At 37.4% G+C, this 24613-nt stretch overlaps 1 protein-coding gene across 1 annotated transcript in view; it reads right to left on the reverse strand.

Moving 5' to 3' along the window:
* Nucleotides 1-5398: 5398 nt before the first annotated feature.
* The window catches only part of SELENOI (selenoprotein I), a 43515-nt gene continuing 24300 nt past the window's right edge, over nucleotides 5399-24613 (reverse strand). Inside the window, exons 6-10 of the mRNA XM_090281067.1 lie at nucleotides 23603-23711; nucleotides 17724-17772; nucleotides 15807-15987; nucleotides 14344-14526; nucleotides 5399-12141 (exon numbers count right to left, since the gene is read on the reverse strand). Of these exons, the coding sequence (XP_090137193.1) occupies nucleotides 12043-12141; nucleotides 14344-14526; nucleotides 15807-15987; nucleotides 17724-17772; nucleotides 23603-23711 (621 nt within the window). The 3' untranslated portion in view covers nucleotides 5399-12042. The remainder of the gene's footprint in view (nucleotides 12142-14343; nucleotides 14527-15806; nucleotides 15988-17723; nucleotides 17773-23602; nucleotides 23712-24613) is intronic.

Here is a 24613-nt window from a genome sequence, read left to right on the forward strand (position 1 = left end):
GATATCTTTGCTGGGTAGAGCAATCTTGGCTATAGGTCCCTCCTTTTCACAACTTCAAATATTTCTTGCCAGCCCCTTCTAGCCTGCAAAGTTTCTTTGGAGAAATCAGCTGACAGTCTTATGAGAACTCCCCCATAAGTAACCAACTTCTTTTTTCTTGCTGCTTTTCAGGTTCTTTCTTTACCTTTAAACTTTGGCATTGAAATTATGATGTGTCTTGGTGGGGTCCTCTTTGGATCTATCTTGTTTGGGACTCTGTGCTTCCTAAACTTGCATGTCTATTTCCTTCACCAAATTAGGGAAGTTTTCTTTCACTATTTTTTCAAATAGATTTCCAATTTCTTGCTGCTTCTCTCTTCTCCTAGCACCCCTATGACGCATATGCTGGAATGCATGAAGTTGTCCCAGAGGCTGCTTACACTATCCTCGTTTTTTTGGATTCTTTTTTTTTTTCTCTTGCTCTGATTAGTTGTATTTTGCTTCCTTATGTTCCAAATCATTAATTTGATGCTCAGTTTCATCCCTTCTACTTGTGTTTTTCTGTAAATTGTTCATTTTAGTGTAGCCTTCATTTCTGACTGGACCTTTTTTATGCTGTTGAGGTCCTCATTAAATTCCTTGAGCATCCTTATAACCAGTGTTTTGAACTCTGCATCTGATAGATCTCTTATCTCCATCTTGTTTAGTTCTTTTTCTGGAGTTTTGGTCTGTTCTTTCATTCGGGCCATGTTTCTTTGTCCTCTCATTTTGGGAGCCTCCCTGTGTTTGTTTCTATGTATTAGGTAGAACTGCTATGACTCCCTGTCTTGGTAGTGTGGCCTAATGTAGTAGGTGTCCTGTAGGGTCCAGCCTCCCCTATCACCCAAGCTGGGTACTCGAGGTGTGCCCTTCATGTGGGCTGAGTACCCCTTCCTCTTGTAGTTGAGACTTTTAAAGTATATTTTATTGATTATGTTGTTACAGTAGTTCCAATTGTTTTTCCCCTTCCCTCCAGCAATCCCACCCCACTTAGTTCATGTCCATGAGTCATGCATATAAGTTGTTTGGCTTCACTGTTTCCTATGTTATTCTTAACTTCCCCTGTCTATTTTGTAGCAACCACTTATGCTTCTCAATACCTGCACCATTTCCCCATTTCTCCCCTTGCCCCCTCCCAGCTGATAACACTCCAAATGATCCCCATACCTATGATTCTGTTCCTATTCTGGTTTGCTTAGTTGAATTTTGTCTTTATTTTTTAGATTCAGTTGTTGATAGTTGTGAGTTTATTGTCATTTTAATGTTCATAATTTTGATCTTTTTCTTAAGTAAGTTCCTTTGACATTTCATATAATAATAGCTTGGTGATGATGAGCTCCTTTAACTTTACCTTGTCTGGGAAGCACTTTCTCGGTCCTTCCATTCTAAATGATAGCTTTGCTGGATAGAGTAATCTTGGTTGTAAGTCCTTGCTTTTCATCGCCTTGAATACTTCTTGCCGGTTCCTTCTTCCCTGCAAAGTTTCTTTTGAGAAATCAGCTGAGTCTTATAGGCACCCCCTTGTAGGTAACTCTCTGCTTTTCTCTTGCTGGTTTTAGGATTCTCTCTTTATCTTGAACCTCTGACATTTTAATTATGATGTGTCTTGGTGTTGTCCTTTTTGGGTCTAGCTTGTTTGGGACTCTCTGTGCTTCCTGGACTTGTATTTCTATTTCCTTTGCCAAATTTGGGGAGTTTTGCTTCATTATTCTAACATAAGTTTTCAATTTCTTGCTCTTCCTCTTCTCCTTCTGGCAGCCCTATGGTTCAGATACTGGCACGTTTAAAGTTGTCCCAGAGGTTCCTAAGCCTCTCCTCATTTTTTTCAATTCTTGTTTCCTCATTCTGTACTGGGTGACTGTTATTTTCTTCCTTATGTTCCAAATCACTGACTTGAACCTCGGTTTCCTTCCCTTCATCATTGGTTTTGTGTGGGTTTTCCTTCATTTAGCTTAGCCTTCACTTCTTCCCTTATGCGTTTGCCATACTTAAGCATGTTTCAAGCCTGTGAGCATCTTTATCACCAGTGTTTTGAACTCTGCATCTGTTAGGTTGGCTATCTCCTCATTGCTTAGTTCTCCCACTGGAACCTTGATCCGTTCCCTCTTTTGGGCAATACTTCTCTGTCTCCTCATCTTGACAGACTCCTGTGTTTGTTTGCCTCTGTGTCTTAGGTAGAGCTGTCGCTCCTGTTACGTTGTAAGGGGCAGAGCCTTAGGTATTCCTCAGTATAGGACGACCCATTTCACCACGTTGTGGCACTGTATGTGGGGGAGTGATCTGAGAGGTAACAATGCTGCTTGCTCAGCAATCACCCCTTTTCCAGGCACTTCTCCCACTTCTGTATGGGACTGGCACCTCTCTAGCTGTTGCCCTGGCTGTCATTCCCAGAGTGGGTGGGTCTGCAGACGTTCTAGGACCATGGGGGCCCTTTAAACAAGAAGACTCTGCTGAGACACTGGCAGTTTCTTCCTCCGCCCCAACCCCCCACTGGTTTCCACAGTCAAAAGCAATGAGGCTTTATTTTCCCTGGTGCTGGGACCGTGAGCTGCGCGGTCTGGTCTGGTGCTGGGAGCACTCCCCAGGTGTCCCTCCTGACTTTTAAAAATGTGTGACTGCTTCTTCCACCGGCCTGCCGCTGCTACCACCACCACACCGCATCCTCTCCGCCCTAGCTCCTGCCCTCCTACCTGTCTGGATGAGTATTTCTTCTTTATATCTTTGTTGGACTTCCATGCAGCTCGATTTTCTGGAACTTCTGGTTGTCTCTAGTTTTGAGGTAGTTGTATTCCTTCTTAGTTGTGGAGGGAGACGCAGCGTGTCTGTCTAGGCCTCCATCTTGCCCGGAAGTTGTTGTAATTGAGACTTGATTGCTGTTGGCAAGTCAGGGGAAGGATTAATCAGCCAGTCAGCTGCAAGGATTGGCTGTGAACACTCACCACCAACCTCCACCCTCATGAGGTATAAAGCAATCTGCAGATGGCTGCTACTTGTACTGAGCTTGGAAGTTCCCAGGTGAAGCCGAACTGTGACCCAAAAGCTGCTAGTGCTGGGCCCTGGGGCCACTTAGCAAGAGGTACAGGACACTAAAGGCTCACTAAGGCAGGCCGTTTGCTCTTTTGAGAGGATTTAGTAAGTTGTGAAGCATGAGCCATGACCATTCATGTGGAAAAGCCACTGTTAACAGCTTGTGTGGGCCCATAAGTTGGGTGGGATGGAGCTTCCTGGGATCTCAAGGGTGGGGCAAACAGTGTTAGCCAGGTTGATGGAGTCTCGGGTATGGCACCCACCTGCACACTCTGTGCATCTGTGGGGGGAGGTTCAGAAAAGAGACAATGGCCTCTGCCCATCTTTCTGTCTTGGCGAAAGCTGTCCCTCAGTTCTCCCCTTGATGCCAGACACTTCAGTTCCTCTCTATATGCCCCTGGGACCTTTCAAGCTGCTACCCAGGTGCTGGAGCTCAGAGGGAGTGAGTCTAAGTCCATGTGTGAGTCCTTTAAGAGGAACTGCTTGGGACTCCAGAAGTTTCTTCCACTGACTCAACCTCTGCTGGTTTTTGCAGCTAGAAGTTATGGGGATTTATCTTACCAGCACTGGAACCCTGGGCTGGGGGTCCTTGCTCCCGAGATATGCCTCCCAAATTTTTATCCACACACAGAGATGTGGCACCAGCCCATTCCATGTCTCTGCCTTTCCTACTCGTCTGGACGGATGTGGTTTCTTTAATTCCACAGTTGTCAGACTTCCATTCAACTCGATTTCTGATGGTTCTGAGGATGGTTGTTCTGTATTTTAGTTGTAATCTTGATGTGGTTGTGCAAGGAGGTGAGCCATGTCTGCCTATGCCACCATCTTGACCAGAATTTCGTAATTTTTTAGTTTATTACCCTATCCCACTTGGTGTGAAATTTTACTAAGATTCTCAACAGGCAATCTTATTTATTTCCAGTTATTTTCAGAACTGCTTTACCATCATATTCATGCATTGCCTAAGATATGGAGGAAATAGAGAATTAAAGAAGAAGTCATGAATAGGTCATAAAGCTTAGGGAAAAGTTCAAAAGTAAAAATTGAGAAGTAGATATTAGTAGAAGATACTAAGCACCTACATTAGACCATTCACTGTGCTAAACACTCTACATGCATTATTCATAATATATAACACAATTGTGGTAATATTAATGATCCCATTTTACATATAAGGAAACTGAGGGTTAGAAAAAATAAGTAATTTGCCCTGGGTCAAAGCTTACAAAGTTAAACATAACTAAGAAACAGTCATTGTATTAAAAGTTTGGGAGGTCTTGAGAAACTTTCAGAAGGAAAGCAAGAAGAAAAATAGAAGGAACCGTTATAAAGTTTTCTTTCAAGAAATTTGTGAACAGAGGGCGAAAGACGAGAGAGAGCAGGAAAAGGAGCAAGACACTTTGGGAGCATTGGGTCTCTTTAAATTTACATAGACCCAAGTGCGTTTACCCAGTGCCCAAGTACTTGCTAGGCATTTGAGATTTGCAGAAGGAAGGGGATAACTGCTTGGGCAGCCGAGAAGCTGGGAGGGCCAGGGATTAAAAGCACACAGCTGAATAATTAGCCTAAGTCAAAACATGGAACATTTCTTCTTTCACCTTCTTCAGCTTTTTAAAAATGTCCACTGTCAGAACTGAGATATCAATTCTGATATGAAATATAAGAAATAATTCTCCTCAGAAGCAATGTTAGAAAACCAGAGTTGTTATAAGAACTTATGGTTTAGCCCTGGCCTAGTAGCTCAGTTGGTTAGAGCATTGAACCAATACACCAAGGTTGTGGGTTCAATTCCCAGTCACAGCACATAAGAATGAACCAATGAGTGCATAAATAAGTGGAACAACAAATCAATGTTTCCTTCTCTCTCTTTTTCTAAAAATCAATAAATGTTTTAAAATATAAAAAAAGAACTTACAGTTTATTATTGAATACTACAGTTTTGGGGTACTAAGTGTGGGTTATTAGGTTCTTGTGGAATTAGCGTGGAAAATTAACACCATATATGAACATTCTTTCTATGGGAAAATGTTTTTGAGTATGCAACAACCATCTTACAAAGTAATTTCAGTGTGACCCAGTTATTATATATTGCCTAGTACTCAGCTTTCGGGGAGTTAAGAACAGTATATTATGAATAGTTGTTACTGCCACTTGCCTTTCTGAAACAAGTCACAGGATTCTAGAACACCCAGAAGCAAGCAGGCTGATCTCTTTTTAAAAAATCCTTTTAATGTTTTGCTCTAAAACAACCAATGATTTTCTGAGACAAGTGAGTGAACATTAATTTTCTCCCCATAGTTGCTTCCCATTTTGCACCTCCTAAGGAAAAACAAAGAAGACCATCTGCAGACAATTGAAAGGATTTCAAAATTATTTACTTTACTTTTAATACAATAAATATTTATCAATAATAGAATTAAACAATTTTAAATTAAAAACTACTGCATTACTTTTGGGTTTCACAGCAGCAGAAATAAACATAAATCCAGTTGAAAGGACAAGGGTCCCAGAATCCAGTGGCAAGAAACAGTCGGCTCTTGATTATCTGGGCTAGCGATGGGGAACAGCAATACCGGTGATGCAAAAATATTGGTAAAATACATGGTTGTATCGTACTTGTACCTCAAAGATTTATCTAAGATTTCACAACATTCCAGCTAAGAAAATTTAAGCAAGGTTGTGACGCCCCACTTTTGAAAGAGCTAGACTTCTCCCCAATCAAACCCAGGGGCACAGCTGCTCCCAGAGCTGGCTTCTGGCCAGGAATGGCCCCCCCATCATCTTCAGACCCAGAAGCCTCAACCCTGGTAGAAGCAGCCCTCTTTCTCAAAAGCTGTCTTCCTGGCTTACACAATTCCTGGTGAGAGGGAAATGAAATGTGACTTATTTCACGGGCCGTTTCTGGAGACTGAGATGAACTAGAAGCAGGAAAGACTGAGGCTCCAGATAAAGAAGAGGCTTCGCAGAGTTATGGGCTGCACGCAGGTTATGTCAACATGGAGAAAGTGCAGGGAGGGCTCACCACTTGGCTGATAATCAAGAGTAGACTGCTTGTATATACAAATACACCATACATATATATGCACAGAGAATAAATGGGTACATATTAAATATGTATACACACACACACACACCCCACACATAACCTGACAGAATAAATGCTACGTTATTTACTATGAACACAGCAAGTCCTAGACAGACCTATTACTAATATGTTCAATTAAACCACCTGAAAGGAAAAAAAATAAGATGTTGTGCTCCTCTTCATCTTCTTCTCTCATATATTCTACTTGTAGCAAATATATTCCAGTTGCTTAAGTGGTATTGTTTCTAGGTACCTGAGAAGGAATGGAATTGTCCTTTTGTTTCAGAATACTACAGAAAGCAAACTGCAACAGGACCAAGCTAAACAACTCAATAATTGATTCAGCCATGATTCCTCCACCTAGTTACGGGGCATGTAACCTTACTCAGAAAAGGCTCAAATTCTTTCTCTACAACTGGCTCCAAATCTATTATATTAGATGGGAGGGGGAGGGGAGAAGAGGGCAGCAGGGAATTTACACCTTTACACCTCAGCAATGACTCAGTCCCTTCCCCTGTACCCAGAGGAAGCGCTACCGCTGAAATTTGGAGTTTAATGCTAAATTCTGCTTTCTTGGCACATTTCAGAATGAGTAAATAAGACCAGTAGCTGGGTCTTTTGTCTCCTGAATGGTTGCTCTAATGGAGTAAGTTATCTAAACAAAATATCCTACAAAAATGTTAATATTGTGGTCACTCTTCTGTGTGTGTGTGGGGGGGGTCTTAACACATTGCGTACGGGTGGCGAGAATTCTCGTCATTTCTAAAAGGCATTTTAATTCCCTGGTATGCAACATGTTAATAGTAGTTATTAAACTCAAAGTCTGACACTGAACGATACCAGTATTTTAAACAGATTTATAATGCAGCATTCACACATCCTGTAAAGTGAAAAACCGGCTCCTGGTTAATAACATCTAGTACTAACTAAGCATGTTCCTGGTCAAGAACTTAATTTTTAAATAACAGAAAGTGCTGGTCAAGAATACCAGAATCTAGAATTCATGGAGAATTGCGTATGTTTTAATTTTTTTAAATTAATTCTAATTTTCATTGTTACCCATAGAAACTGCTTAAGAGAAGACTGCAGCCAGAGAGCTGTAAGGCACCCATGGCATTTAGCCACTCCTCCCTGTGTCTCCCAACCTGTCTCAAACTTCAGTGTAGCATCAGGTCCTCCACGGCCACGGTCCCACTCACATGCTCCCAAAACAGCCCCACTCTGATTTAACCTGGCTTCCTAAGGGTGATCCCGTGACTAGTAAGGCAATGTGACCGGTCTGTGGAAAACCAGGCATTCCTGTGGCGTCCGAATGGACTTTCCTAAGGAGACAAGCCCTTGTTAAAACATTCTAACATCAGTCCGTGTGCCTCTTTCCAATTCTGGGAACCTGGCCTTTCTGACCAAATGCAACATGCCACCTGTGCGAGGGCTACGAATGGCAAAACTGCTTTTGCTATCCTAAATATTAGCTTATTTAAGGTCTGTCTGTATAAAGAGCAGGTCCCTGTTTAAAAACAAACAAACAAAAATCAGCCAGATTACTATTTCTTGCATATTTGTTTACTAAAAAGCAAAGCATATTACTAGCGTGCAGGTTAAAAAGTACGGTTACATTTATTCTGCGCTCTAGAAACACTGGAAATGAATTAGCCAATAAATCCAATTCCCATGGCTCCATGCAAGGAAGAAGTAAACACATCACCACTTTCTCTGGAAAAGTTAGACAACCATGATTTACCATATGTACCCTAAAAGTAGCTGCCTGCCAATGCGTCAGTCATTGTACCACTTCAAAGATGAAAAGTAAAATATACCAATTAGGTGGGTTTCATAATTAATAAAGGAAAATCAGAATTTATTTAAGCTTCCTAAAATGCGGAGCATCACACTTTCAAGTTTCACAGTGATTAACTTAACACCATTTGATTGTTAAAACCGTCACTTTAAGTGTACGTGTCAAGGTGCTTCAAATGCAGCATACTATTTAAAATTCCTGGAAGGTTCTAGTACTGGCATCCACAAGGTTATTTAGCCACAAGATGTTCAAAAAAGGGCATGCCGTCTTACTAAGAAATGTCATAGGACAAAGCAGATTCTAGTCTGACTTCACAGATTTCCTATAGAGTGCTCAGTCAAGTCCAGAACTGAGGTCAATATAAAGGCCACTCTGAACGCAGGAATCGACACAACCCAAAACGCCTGTATCTGGTTTTGGCTTACTTAGGGAACCAAAGTCAAAAGTTCTAGCCCATCAGATCTACTCTGTTCCCTCTGGCACATTCCCATTCCCAACTAGACAAGGTATCTAAGGCAATCAAGGAGATCTGAATGTGGCAAAATCTAAGAGCAACGCAGCAAGCGGGCATCTCTGTCTGAGGCGGAGGCTAGCTAACATGGAACCCAGGTGAGGACCGAAGAGGAAGAGTTACAAATAGACTTCTCATGACAGCAGGATGGGGAAAGCGGGCTTTGATTCGAACACCTTCAGGTTATCTTTTTATCCTCCATAGGTTATAGCATCAAAGTCTCCTCTGGAAAGCAAGGTATGTTCAAATGCTTTATGACTGACTACAAAATAAACTAAGTCTTTGAAAATTAAACAATTAGGAAACTTTCAAATTCACATTGGAATTTGAAATTAGAGGAATGATGAGCTCAATTGTGACAATTTTAAACTGCGCATTACATTTAATCATTGGGCCCTGTGGGCATTAGGCATTAAGGTGATCCTGTCTTCCCCTTAAAGTAGGTGTTACGTGTTACACGTGCTTTTTCCTTTGCATAGTCACCCAGCGCCCGGGCTCCAGCATGATCAATACTCTTTTGGTGTTTAATTTAGAATTTGGACAACTCTTCCTAATAGTTCTATATTAAAATAAATGACCCGTAAGTAGTAGTTAAATAACATTCTAGACCAATAATCAACATTTAACTTATGTTTTAAATTAGAATTAGAAGTATGTTAACCATGATATTATTAAATATCAAGGAAGACCATTTAGTTTTTTATTTGGAAGTTATTCACTCTATTGCCCCTATGACTAAAACCCATAAGCTATATTTATTACTTATTAGTGGAGGAATGGCTATTTAAATTGTAACAATTTTAAAATGTACTTTGCTCTAAGATCATGCTATTGAAGGATAAAAGGAGAGCATTTACATACTCTATCCAGGTATTTTAAGCTTTTTATATCCCATGCCCCTCAAATATAGGGGAATTATTTTCTGACAAGCAAGAAAGGACATTTTTCATACCATAACCTGAAAAGAAATTTCTCTTACAGGTCTAGGAAACTTTGGTCAGCAGAAACACAAAGCAAACCTCTGGCCTGGCTAAGGCACTCTATTCTGAAAAGTACAGAAAACATGTATGGATGACCAATCATCCCCCAAAAGGCAGCTCAGTGTATTCTGGGAGAAAGGCTGAGGTGCAAGCTCACCCCATAATATCATGCATAAGCCTGAAATAGCTTTTATACCTTGGAAATGTTATGGTAATTGGCATGACATAAATGCACAGAGCTATTTGTAATTAAGTCCTGTTTCAGGCACCCCATCACTACATAACAAAGGGGGGCTTTTAAGATGCACTTCAAGATGGCAGATCCAGCGGCGCACTACAGAGGCACAAGTTCACAGCACTCTGAAACAGCCAATTACCCAGTTTCACTTCCACCTTGTTGGCCATCATCTTTCTTTCATCTAAGGATGTCAACAAAACTGACTATGGCATAATTGTTTACCACCACAGGGGAATAAGTCATAAAGTATAGGCACAAAACAATTTTCAAATAAACCTGATGCAACAGAAAGAGAACAGAAACACACTTTGAGGTAAAAGCCCAAAATTACAGGACATGACCCTGTGCCTGAAGTAAGAAGTATTTTCTTAACTATACTACAAAAGGTGAAGAAAGCCTGTGGTCCAAATGTGTAATTTTACAAATATTTATCAGTTCCTTTCTTCTATCATGAAGATTAATTTCATTCTTGTGTACAAGGTCAACAGAACAGTAAAAGGACTGGCTTGGGAACCTGAAAACAAAGCCGTGTTTTCAGGCCAAGTGAGCACGTTGTCCAGTTCAGTTGTACAGATGACATGGAACAAGATACAAACAACAGCACTACCTTCCCTTAAATGATTCCTTCTCTGGCCGCTACGATGGCATCTTAACAACAAACATGGAATCACTACCCACCTTTTCCAGTATCAATGTCTCACCTATGTTCAGTGATCATTTTTGTCTCAGAGAAAGTCACTGAACAGACTTCAACCTTTACAAACTTTCTTTTAAAATGAGTACAGAACCATGAGTTAGCTCCTTGACTCCTCATTTCTAATAACCTAGATGACAATTATTAGCATTTACAAATTTAAAAATTGAAATATCAATTACGTCGTTATTTTTACAAAGCAGCAGACAGAATCAACAAAGGAATACACTATAATTAAATTTTAAAATGGCCACATTCATAGATAAATAATGGTTATGAATTTAATTACATATCAACACAGTGGTGCCTATTTTATCCAAGTGCAATCCATCCAAAAAAAAGGGTTTAAGATACACTCTTCATTCAAGCACAAACTTCATTCAGTGGAAAAATTTTTTAAAAGTAAGTTTCACCACCACCAAAGTAAATGGAGACAAAGTCAAAAAGAAATAGAGGAAAATATCCACATGCATGAAAAGGTGTGATCTATAAAACAACCACATTAAAATCAAAGAGATTTTGATGTTTGTCAGTAAACCTCAAAAATTACTCCAAGTTATATTAAAGAGGCTGTGTACTCAGTAAGGCATACATATAAAAATTTTCTTCAAGCAGGGAGGTGGGCAACAATTTCTCCCTACTTCTTTATTCTGAAATTTCAATTTAAAAAACAAACACAGCATTCTCTCCTCCACTAAAAAGAGACAGAGGGAGAGAGGGGAAGGAAGAAAGGAAGGACAAATTGAATCAGAAAACTAATTTTGTAGTGAGGTTCACAGTAATAATTTCATAGTAAGGTTCATGAGATTCCTACCCCGAAGTCAGTTTCTCTAATAAGGAAGTTTATCCTTGTTCCTCACAAGTAATTATCTTAAGACTCAAGCAGTCATGCACATTCATTTAATCATAGTTTACAGGCACCAAATCTCAGCAACCTGTAGCTGGGGGTGGGGGTGCCACATTTAAACACCAACCATGTCAGTGGGTGAGCTATAATTACAATCCATTCTCCACTGAGTCTCAACAGAATATTTTTCTTTAAAAGGAAACTAAACCATTTACCAAGCTCAGTTTCATAACAAAGAGAGTCAGAATACTAGAGAATGTAAATATATATATTAGCTCTCTTAGCACATGAGGACAAAGGCATTTCCATGGGAAAGAGAAACCAGTATTTGGCAAACCTGTATATTGTTCTGTAATCATTTGGCATCTCTTGCTGAAGGTGACTTGCTCTTATCTTTTCCCTACATTAGATGTGGACTACTGATAGCTTCCATAGCTAATGACCGATTATAACTACTAAGTACCAAATATGAAAACATATTGTGGTTTTCTGAATGTTATCAGTGCTCTAAACCAGTTTGGGAATTTTAAAAATAATAAAAAATAAAGCATCTTTAACTCTGTACGAACCAAAACACTATGGACTTATGAAGCTAAAATCATTAGAAACATTTTGCTGGTCTTATGTACCTTATGCTTAACCAAAACATCACATGGTTTTATAAAAAATAAAATAAGCTGGGAGTTAATAGGTTCAAAATTCCACATTTCAGATTATATATATCATTCTCGCTGTACAAGTACCACACACAGAGTTCCCGTGTCTGTTAAGCAGATCAGTTTAGTTCAATGGTGATGGAGGAAATATTTACAAGCATCTTATTTACAGGACTGCTTTCTGTGGATTACAGGCCAATATTCTTTTCTTCCGTTCCTAGTCAATCTGAGTTTGGTTTCTTCAATGAGAAGGGGTAAATCTGAAAATGGCTGCTCAGTTGCTTTACCTGTAGAAAACCAGAACAGGAGGCAGTGACAAATATGTACCTAATTAATTTTTAAAACCACAGAGAATTCACCCTCTGGAGACAATTTAGTGACACAACAAAAATCATCAGAAATAATGAAGGTTTTTCTGGGTTAGGCTAAATAAGAGTACTAAAACTATCCTGGGAGACTTACAATGTAAACCTGGGTCTGCCTAACTCCATTGTTCTAGTCTTTCCAGGTCTCTCCAGACCATACAGACTCAGATCAAATCTACTGAAGACTTATACGGTTAGCTGACTTAGAGTACCCAGTAGATCAAATGTTTACATATACAGACTCAATATTCAGCTTTTTATAACATTTCTAGGTAATCATTCCTAATCCTGATGAAATAGTTTAAAACTAGACCTGTAAGTTTTCAGAGGTTTAGGCCATATCAGAGTATCACTAATGAGTGTGCAAGAGCCTGGTTATGTGCCAGTGAGTAAATATCATTTGTTTGGTATTTTTTTATTTCTATTCTTATTTGTATTATTTATATTTCAATAACTCAAGTGAATGCTTTGAGTGACTTAACAAGTTTTACCTTCTGGTCAGAAGTTGTAGAAGTGGTGAGGGAGCACAAAGACAAGACAAAAAAGATGCTCCTGGAATTTCTTTCAGTTAGCTTATATTTATTTTCCAGACTTTTAACAAAGAAAATATAGTACCTTGGTAATTTAAAGAAAAATGTGTTTTGGTTTGGTTTAGTATATATATGATTTTCTGAAGATACGCTCCTGAAGGGTTATAATAAATTAAACCAGGTAAGAAAGACATTGGTAATTATGTTCCACTTCATGCATATGACGGATAAAATATCAGGATAAAGGCCTATGAATGTTGCTATAAAGCATGTAATGTTAAATTTGCACAAATAAAAACATAAACAATTATGTCTTCATGTCATAATTCATACTTATCATGATTTTTTTTCCATAACAATTTCATCTATTTCATCCCAACAAATGTGGGCTACATTGGGGAGAAACATAAGGAAAGAAAGCCTAAGTTTGGCAACATATGCAAAGTATAAAGTTGTTATCAAGCATGACAGGTGCCCCCTGTTTTATAAATATAAACAACAATATATAATTGTTTCTCAAACTTATTCACAGAAAGGTTCCTTTCAGAACAAACATACCAAGTAGAACTATTTTAAGAGACATTCAAATGTGAATAGCCTTCTACATAACCCCACTGCTATGAAATTATCCTCTGAAAATAAGGCATATGAAAGAAAAAATATTATTCCAGATTGTTCACACCAATACTACTTATAACAGTGAAAATCTGGAAATAAATCTAAATGATTAAAATAATTGGATCATGATTAAGTAAGTTGGGTTATTATTAAGTAATAACCTTGATAGAATATGCTATACCATTCAAAAATCATAAATATGAAACCATGCTAAAATATGTAAAATAATTAGAAAGTGTGATGTTAAAGTGTGATGAAAAAGAAAATAAACTGCAGGTTCTGATTTCCATTTTATTATGTCTATCTTAATTCATTTGTCCTGAAACTATTCTCTTATGTTAGAAGAGAATATTAAGGTTTGCATAATTCTTCTTACATCTTTTCTCTTCTATATTTCCCCTTATGAGAACTCAGGAAGTGCACAGGTGAAGTAAAACCTCAAATAACGCAAAAGCCTCCCTTGAGTCTGAAGTTCTAATCTCCCTTACCACATCATTTATGGAATTGGGCGGAGAGAGGGAGGGAAGCAGTGCCTACAAAAACAATTTCAGTTTCTTTCCAAATTATGTTAACAGCAACAAAAATGCCCCTAAAGCTAAAGAAGCACACGTCGAAATAATCAACAAATGGGATTATCTAGTCCTACGTAATTAAAAGCACAAGAGTTTACAAATCTCTTCACCAAGAAAATGATTTACATTTCTACCTATCTAAAAAAATGAACTAATTCCTTATAATAATTATCCAGCTTTTAAATTATTTGTAGTTGTTATAACATATTTATTAGAAAAACAATCTTTAAAATTGCACACCTGGATATTACCCAAAATTTAGAGAATATACCAGCATTCTTTCAGTTACTATAATAACCAAACTTCCTTTTGAAATTTTCTCTCACCTTCTTTCCACTATTTATAAGAATCAAATGCAACCAATTTTTTTTCCAAACAGAACCAATTTTGTCTAGATTACTCACCACTCGTACTCCATAATGGATGTGGGCCAGAGTGAAAACAGCTGTTAATGTGTACAGAAGAACGCTCTCAGTGTAAGCAGAGAGTCCTAAGTTTACCACCATGACAACGAGGAAGAGAGGAGCCAGCAACCAGTTCAAAGTTGGACACCTGGTACTGCTCATCTGACAAACAATCAGCTGACACTTGAAATTAGTTAAAAATAAGAAGAAAAATTTAATTAGCAAACCACTTCCAAAACTTGTCACTCCAACATTTAAAAAGCATTCAAGTGCTTAAGCCAACACATCTATGTTAAATTAAGTTCAGTCATCTCAACCTCTCAGGGGCCAACCTCTAGCCCCAACTCCAAATCTGTGGATCCTCAGACCATGTGTGTGTCAGAAGAGTCTGTAAGATAATTTAGTAAGGATGCTATAGAAGGCATTCTTCCACTGGGTAACAGTTTGGGTGAAATAAATTTTAAGATTCTACATTATCTAAAAAAAAAAATTATTTCAAAACACCTCCCACACCCCAACACAACTAAGTTTCTTCATGGAGATGAGATGCCACCCCCAATTCAGTTGTATTACCATCTTAACACCTCAGAACCTCTTTGGCTCCCTTTATTTTCAACACCTTACTCAAGTATACTTTATTCTTTCATAAATAGTTTTTATACATGGAATCACAAGCTCAGTGGCTAAGAAAGTAAAAACCTTATTAAGAATTTGGTCCTGTCTGGTGTGGCTCAGTGGACTGAGCACTGCCTGCAAACCCAAGGGTCGCAGGTTCAATTCCCAGTCAGGGCACATGCCAGGGTTGCGGGCCAGTTCCCCAGTTGGGGGCGCACAAGAGGCAACCACAAACTGATATTTCTCTCCCTGTCTTTCTCCTTCCCTTCCTCTCTCTAAAAATAAATAAACAAAATCTTAAAAAATAAAAAGAGGATCTGACCCGAGCACAGGCTTCCTGGCTGTCAAAACTATCAGGTTCTTTTCTCAACTCCTAACTTTTAAAAACATGTTGTATTTATTACATAGTTTATAATTCCATGTTCTTAATTTAAAAATCAGTTGATTAAAAAAAATCTGTGTGTCTGGTGTATTTTCTCTCACAAAAACCCCTTTCAAATTCCCTAAACTAAACATCTCTGCACATTTCAACTACACTGTTAATAATATTTATAGTCTAGAAAGAATCTATAAATTATTCCATGGATTCTTCAGCAAGCAACCAACACAAAACATTTCAAGTATGTCATAGTTCCAAAATACTACTGCAGTCTCTAAATCCTACTGGTTTCTAAGGGAAAAATAAAATAATTTCAGCATGTTCTGTCTTTGAGGTTATTATATTTTCAAATATTGAATTAAAATATCTTTAAGTTAAAATTGCTTATTCTACTACTGTATAAGGTTACTCAAATTATCAAATTCTGTAATCTGTCCCTTATATATTTATGGTTTAAAAAAAATCTTACTGTGCTGTTGGCAAAGGCTGTTCCAACCATAAAGTAGAACACCCTAGGATGTAGCTCTAAAATATCTGAAGGTGACTGGAGGATCCACGCTGTAGACAAAATGAATAGCAAACATGGAGAAAAGATGGGAACCATAGCTTCATAGACTGAACTGTGTTTCAAGGTGTTATTTTTATAGCTTCTGGAAAAAAAAATCAAGTAATACAAAGAACATTATTACATATAAAACATATACCTGCATTTTACAGTTTTCAAAGTATTCATATGTATTCTCTTAAATTACACTCACCACAATTCTATGGCATAGGTAAGAATCTGTTTACATTAGGATGTGAGAATTTAAATTTACATAACTTGCTACCAAGTGGCAGGGCTGGGATTAGAACTGAAGTTCTCTGGCCCAGTCCCATTTTTATCCCTGGAATGTGAAGATGAATAAAACTTGCTCTTTTTTCTATGACAGCAATTTTCAACTGGTGTGCAGCAAGAGGCACACTGGTGTGCCACAAGAATTTTTAAAATATGAAATATCTGACTATTTAGTCAGGATTAGTCAGGGGCACTGATCTCTTTTCTCTTAGATTGTCAAATGAAAAAATGATAACTTGAAATCTATATAATTTTATTAACCAATGTTACCCCAATAAATTCAATTAAACATTATACCTATCTCTTTTTGTCAAATCGGCAAAAAAATACCTTTTTTGATGTGCTGCCGAATTTTAGTAATTAGTTTATGTGTGCCATGAGATGAAAAAGGTTGAAAATCACTGTTCTATAAGATTATAAGCAATGCCAGAAGAGGACATCCCAATGTTACTATGATACAGGTGACACAGAACTTAAAAGTGAGAAATAATTCACATGGGAGAATCTGAAACGAGAGGGCTGACAGCACTCTAGTGTCTCTGGGAACGTTTGCTCATCTGAACAGGGCCCCAGACTCTAGACCTGGTTCTACCACTGATTCCATGCCACTGGCCAAGATGCTGCCCAGTCAGGACCTCATCTTTAGAAGATAAGCAAGGAAATGACTCAAATAATCTCTATTGCCTTCAGAGCTTTAAATTTTATGACTTCCATGAATGACTACCAACTGCAATAAACAGGGAGGATTCACAGAGTGTGGCTTGACATGGATAGGATTCTGCAAGACAGATTTGAGAGTGGAAGAATGAAGTAGGAAGTACAAGAAAGTTTTTCAAATAGAGGAAACAGTAGGAGCAAAAATACTGAGGAAGGGAAGAGCAGAATATATCCAGGTCACACAAAGAAATTCAATGTGGCTGCACAAAGTTGGGGAAATGCACAGATCACGCATGAAGCTCCTCCACATGGGCAACTCTCCTCCCCCAACTCCATCCCCCTCTCCAGGCAGGAACAACAACATAGTGCTATTTGAGAAGGGTCAGCATAGGTTGAGAAGTTGGTTCTAAACTATACAAGTTCAGAAGTTCTTTCTTTTTTATAAATAATCATGCTAAGTAAACTTAGAGATAATCAATTTACAAAACAGAATGTAAATATATCAATATTCAACAGGAACATACTTCCTGAGGACAGATTCACTCACAAAAAATGACAAATTAGAAAACTGTTTGCTGAGCTCAAAACTATAACAAAAGAACAAGAACAAGCAGTTTTGTGCTTTGGTTGCAGTGACTACACAAGCCACCAGAGATCGCCTACACTATCCTAACCTTGTTCTAGATTCAAAATGCAGGTTTCACAACCTTTTCAAAATGTCCAGCCTAAAACTCATCTAAATTACAATTCCTAAAGATTTTCTTATTTCTTACTGAATTAAAAAATAAAATACTCAACAGTGTGGTGATTGCTGGGGCAGGGAGACAGAAGAGGACTAAATGGTAATGGAAAAAATACAATAAAGATTAAAAAATAAAATGAAATACTTACTTGTAAAAGTTTAATAAACTCATTGGAAGAGTCACAAATAATGCACAACCTAAGAGGAAGAATATTGAAATCATCATGATTATTACTCAAGTGACTTTTATAATATCAAATACATACAAAATATGTAATATTTTTAGACACAATTATTTTCAGGTTTCAGTTCACTTCTGTAATGAAATAAAATAATTTTCTGAACAACATTCACAACCGGAAGACTGGCAGTATAGTCTGTTGATCCAGAGCAGACTTCCAGGAGCCAGACTGGACTTGAATCTCGGTTGTGCCACCAACTGGTTATACAATTTCAGGTAAGTAACCTACCTCAGTTTCCTCCTTTATAAAATAAAGATAATAGTAGCATTGACCTACAGAGTTCTGAGAATTAAATGAATTATTACATGTAAAGACACCTCGAACAGTTCCCGGTATATAATATACTGTTCAATAAACGCGAGTTGTTGGAAAAGGGAGAGCTAGTGGATCCTGCTCCTTAACGTCTGTATTTATTTTTACCACCCTGGCATTCTCAACTTCTTCCCCCGCCCTACACACTAGTTCTTTCTTCTCAAACCTAAGAACAAGAAACCCTACCATCACTGCTTCTGCCCCATCTACCATCTCCTATCAGTCACCAAAATTTAATTCTGTCACCTTAATTCCCCAGCACTCAAAACTTCATTCTGCCTCCCAATCTTCAGAAATTGCACTCTTAGAATTTACCAAGCTCTCCTAATGACCAAATTCAATATTCTTTCTTCTCTCCTGACTTCTAGGTAAGATGACTCATTAACTATCTACTCACTGCAATTCTTCCCTCCCTTTGCCTTTGTGATTCCATTCTCCCGATGTCCCTGCTAACCATCCACCCATTACATGTGGTCTCTTGGTGGGAACTCGCCCTCCTGCATATCCCTAACTGGGCGTTCTACTGTGCCTCCATTCTCCCTCAGAGAACCCTCTCCTACAGCTTTAATTATAAGCTTCCCTCTGACACATGGCTCCAACACCTAGTTACGTACTGTTGGCCAAATCAGTCTCTCTACGCTTCAGACTCCTCAGCTGTGTGACAATGGGTTAAATGATTTTCTAGTATCCCTTGCATCTTTCAAATTCTCTGATTCTATAATCTGTAGAGATGTAAATTCATGATCTTTATTTCAAACTCCAAATCAATACATGTGGCACTTTCTGGACACCTTATTTGGATATTCCATTGTCACTCAGCATACTAGCCCTAGTTTGTCCATTCTCAATAACTATACATGGCTTGGGCAGGGGGCGTGAATGCAGCTATGAGTGTAAAGCTCAAAGATAGAAGAGCATCCCTTCAATACAATTCCTACATTTTGCTAAAACATAAAACAGATGAAAACACTGGAATCCACAACACAAAAAACGCATCTCTATTTCCAAGTCCCAAGTTCCCCAAATTAGAAGGTTTTAGAGGAAAACAAAGGAGAAGATATGCTGTGGCCTCAAAGTACTCAGAAATTTTAAGCAGGTTACTCCATGAATGGGAGTCAAGGCTAAATGAATTAACACAGAATTACTTGTAGCTCTGAGGTGCTAGAAACAGGCTGAGAGAAACTTGCAAAATTTTTGCTACCAAGAGTATTTGGTAGTTTAAAACATCTTGAAGTAGCTTTGTCTTAAGTACAGTAAGCATATAAAAAAGCCTTGGCTCTATATAGGCTGCCAAAGAAAAAGAATGTATCTAATAATTCTTTTCTAACTAACAGTTAATGTATATTCTAGGAGTTCTTAACTGTTAATTTCAATACTTATCTATTAAACTCTATATAATAGTGATAGAACCCACAAATGTGAAGACCTGCTTTCTGTAGGGCCATAGGAAGGCCTAGACTTCGTAATATAGGAAAGTTAATAGCTACAGAAAAATTAGAGTAGAATTCATTTAAAAGAGTTGAATAAAATGAGATACACTCCAAGGATAACATGGTCACATAAAATATTTTGGTTCCTCGTATTTCCAGGTTTATTTATTAACCAGGAACTTCAATTAAAACCACCAAGACAAAAGTACCTTAAGAAAAGTGAAAAAGGCAAACAAACAAGTGGGGAATTATAATTTATATCAAGAAAAAAGATCAATATACCAAGTATATGAAGAGCTTCCAGAAATAAATGATTAATAATCCTATTGCAAAAATTGGCTAGATATATAAAAAGTGTACAGAAAAAAGGATACAAATGGCTCTGTACACTAGAAAAGTCCACTCATAAAGGAAGAGAAATGCAAATTAAAACTATAGATATATCAGTTCTTACCTATCAGATTGGCAAAAATCCAAAAGTTTGACAATACACTATGTTGGTAAAACTGTAAATAAATAGGCACTTTCATACACAGCTGGTAAGAATTTAAAAGAAATTTGTCCTTTATTAGCAATTCTACATCTAGGGGTCTTTTCCAAAATACCCTGGTAAAAATATAAAAAGACATATATATGTCCAAGACTATTCACTGCAGCAATTTGTATAACAGCCTAAGACTGGAAGTAACTCAAATGTCCACCAGAAGGAGGCTGGTTGAATAAACTATAATACATCCAACAGTAAAGCACCAGGCAGAAAAAATGAAGATCTTTATATATCACTACGCAGTGATCTCTAGGATATACTCTTAAGGGGGATGGGGGGCATATGCAATAAAAAATGTATAGTATGCCACCATTTATCTATAAAAGGGGTAATAAAAACCACATGCACACAGACACACACACAGTTATTTATATGAAGAAACAATGTAAAAAAACCCAAAAATTCAAAACTAAGAATGGTAACTATGAGGGAAGAAAGGATTATAGTAATGATTGCAGCTAGATTTTTATATATAGATTTGACTTTGTAATCATATGAATATTTTATATAAATACAAAGAAAAAATAAACTTTAAAAGAAAAAGTAATCTTAAAAGTCAAAAGTAAAGTAAAACAAACTAAAATTATATATCCAGTTGGTGGCAGAGCCACAGAGTGGTAACTTTAAAATACAGTAACCCCACTGGGTATCTCTAGTAGAATAAACCATAGGATAAACAGAACCTCAAAAAACCAAAATCTTAAACAATTTTCAGTAATCATACTATTGCTGATTTTGGTACTGTATTCTGAGACTGTTGTGGGTATTTTGTAAAGTAAATATTTTGTGTCATTAAAAACAAAGGCTTCTGTCACAGTTAAAAGGATACAAATGTAAGATCAATGAAGTTAAGTAAAAAATCTGTATCATCGAATTTGATTTGGAATTATCAATATAAATTTATATGATATTTTATTTTTAAAAAAACTTTACTCCCCTAGCTACCCACTGAATGAATGGATTCCTAAGCAATGATCATCAATGTCTGATGCAGAACTTTGTAATAGATGGGAATAGATACACAATACCCCAACCCTCTCTCTGATCACTATTTACATCAAAATAGACAACTAGATATTGTGTCCTCCTAAAGTACCATTACCTAATAAGGATCGTTGCCAAAATAACAACAAAAATCAAACTTATATCTAAACAAGCCTATGGATATATTAGTTTATAGGGAAAAAAAGAGGCAGAGGAACATGTTAAATGAAAAAATGAGAATGCAATTAGCAAAATGCAGAATGCAAAGAAATTTTTGTTTAAAGTAGTCAATAGAAACTTACTCTCAAGTAGACCCAGATGCTGAATTTGGCAAACAGACTTTAAAGTAGCTATTTTAAATATGTTCAAAGAACTAAAGGAAAAGATGGTGATAATGAAAGAAGAGAGAGGAAATTTCAACAGAGAAACAGAGTGTAAAAAGAACCAAATGGCGCCCAGGCCAACGTGACTCAGTTGGTTGGAGTGTCATCCCATAACCGAAGTATTGAGGGTTCAATTCCTGGTCAGGGCACATGCCTAGGCTGTAGGTTTGATCCCTGATCAGGGAGTGGGCACATGCAACCCCTAGTCTAGATGCATGCGATCCCTGGTCTGGGCACCAAAACCCAGTCTGGGCACATAGGGGAGGCAACCAATCGATGTGTCTCTCTAGCATCAATGTTTATCTCTCCCTTTCTCTCTCTAAAAGCAATAAAAAAAAATTTTTTTTAAGTGTCCCTGAATAAGGATTCAAAAAATAAAAATAAATATTTTAAAAGAAACAAATGGAAAATCTAGAGCTGAAAAGTATGATAACGTAAACGGTGAGTTGCATGGGAAGATTCACTAGAGAGCCTGAAGAGGAAATGGGAGATAACAGAAGAAAAAAGTTGTGAACTAAAAGATAGATGAATGTAAATCATGTACTTAAAAAAAAAAATAGAGAAAAAAGATTAAGGAAAAATTATAAAGTCCCATAAAATTACCTAAACAACAATATCAAGAGAAGAACTCTAACATACATGTAAATGGAGTCCTAGAGGAGAAAAGAGTCAAAAAAACAATCTGAAGAAATAACTGTGGCTGAAAACTTCCCACATTTAGTAAAAAATATTAACTTACAGATCCAACAAGCCTCAACAAACACCAAGAACAAACACTAAGAAAACCACAACTATATACATCATAGTCAAACTTCTAAAAACCAAAGATAGAAAATCTTGAAAGCAATAAGGAAAATAATGCATTACATACATGGTGATGATACATGAGCTCAGAAAATGTGGATGCCACAGGACATTAGAATGACATATTCAAAGTGGTGAAAGAAAAACGAGGCAAAATCAAAACATTTTCACATAAACAAAAACTGAGAGAATACAATGCTATCAGACCTATAAGAAATGCTAAAGTACTTCAGACTTCTAAGAAGAATACCATATTTTAAGTCAGATATACAAAAAGGAATGGTAATTATGTGGGTAAGTAGAAAAGATATATTAAAAATAATCCAAGGGTTTCAGGGTAGTGGTGCATCTGAAATAAGATTGGCACTAGTTTTAAAAACTGTTAAAGCTGGGTGACAGCACATAGAATTTATTATACAAAGTAGAAACAGAGCCCTGGCTGGTGTGGCTCAGTGGACTGAGCACCAGCCTGCTAACCAAAGGGTCGCCAGTGCGATTCCCAGTCAGGGCACATGCCTGGGTTGCAGGCCAGGTCCCCAGTTGGCGGAATGCAATAGGCAACCACACATTGATGTTTCTCTCCCTCCCTTTCTCTCTCCCTTCCCCTGTCTCTAAAAATAAATAAATAAAATCTTTAAAAAAACAAAAAACAAATAAACCTTTACCTAGTATTCAGTGGTATAAGAAGGAGATACCTAAAATGAACAGAGGCTCACTTTCTGGAGTGGATGCATTAAAAAGTAATCTGCCCTGGCTGGTGTGGCTCAGTGGATTAAGTACTGGCCTGTAAACCAAAGGGTTGCTGGTTCGATTCCTAGTCAAGGCACATGCCTAGATTGCAGGCCAAGTTCCCAGGTGGGGGCACATGAGAGGTAACCACATATCATTTCTCTCCCTATCTTTCTCCCTTCCTTCCCCTCTCTCTAAAAAGAAATAAATAAAATATAATTTTTTTTAAAAAGTAATCTTCATTCTATTTTCTACAAACTAATAATCTTCAACTCTGAGATAAGCAGAAAATCTGTACCTACATGTGGATCCTCCAATACAATCTAGATTAATTTGAATAGCTTACAAGGTTTGTGTGCTCTGTTTTGGTTTTTTTTTTTTTCTCATTAAAAATAGCTGAATGCTGAACAACAACAACAAAACACAAAGAAACCTTATTTTCCTTCATGATTAGGCTGAAATCCTACAGGGTTGTAGGGCTGTTCTGCTTGCTCTAGGGTGTTGGTAAGGGAGAAAGGTGTAGCTGCTTGTTATAATCAAACACTGGCTTTGATAACAAAGTGATGTTAAAACAGGCTTCAACATGGAGCTTCTTACCAATAATCATTGCAGTGAATAGGTCTCTATATAAGAAATTAAACAGGAAAGGTTCATACCAGGCCTCAACTCCCACAATCGCAGTCACTATGTAGACAAAAGAAATAGTCTGGAAGGAAAATGCAGACAAAAGCATACAGAGGCATTAACAGCTGGAAGGATCAGGGGTCAATCATGCTTTCTGCAGCATTCAGTCTAGTCAAACAGTTTCAGTAAAAGCAAGAAGTATGCTTAAATTTGATATTGTGGCAAGTCTTCTTGCCTTTAAAAAAAATTTTTTTAAGCCAACAATGCTATAAAATAACTAACTTCTAGACAATGAAAGCAACTGGCCATCATTTGGAACACTTTAAGGCACCTCATAAGTTGGTTGAGCCATAAGATGATCCAATTTGCCCACCCCATCACTTTCTTCATCAACAACATTCCAACTTCTGATTCTTTACTGGAGCCTTAGGTGCAAATGGGCAAAATGGCAACACAAAAAGCGGGATTCGAAGGCAGGGACAGTTAATAGCAAGCCTATCAAGTAAGAGAAAACAAACCTCACTATTCACTGAGAAGTTGGCGACATGGACAAAAAGCCAACAATTATGTGCATATCTTTCTTTTACAAAATCAACAGTTAAAATGAAAAGTTTATTAACATTAAGGAACGGTTCATTTTCTGGCGTAATAATGGCATTGTGTTTATGCTTTCTAAAGAGCTCTTACCATTAAGAGACATATAGTAAAATATTGATCATGTAATTTTAGGAATTTCCTTTAAAATAATTGAGCGGGGAGGGAGAGGGGGAGAAAGGGTAACATGAAACTAGAAAGGCCATGTGTTAATAACTGCTGAAGCTAAGTAACAGGTACATAGGGTTCATTATACATCCTCTCTACTTTTGTGTTTAAATTTTCCCATAAATAAGTAAAAATAATATTTAAATATAAGAGAATTTTTTTTAAAGCACATATCAGTTCTAATCAAAAAAGTCCAAGGGCAATAAAGAAAGAATGACAAAA

This window comes from Furipterus horrens, unplaced genomic scaffold, assembly GCF_987537825.1.
Source record: "Furipterus horrens unplaced genomic scaffold, mFurHor1.1.pri manual_scaffold_6, whole genome shotgun sequence".
Taxonomy (NCBI): domain Eukaryota; kingdom Metazoa; phylum Chordata; class Mammalia; order Chiroptera; family Furipteridae; genus Furipterus; species Furipterus horrens.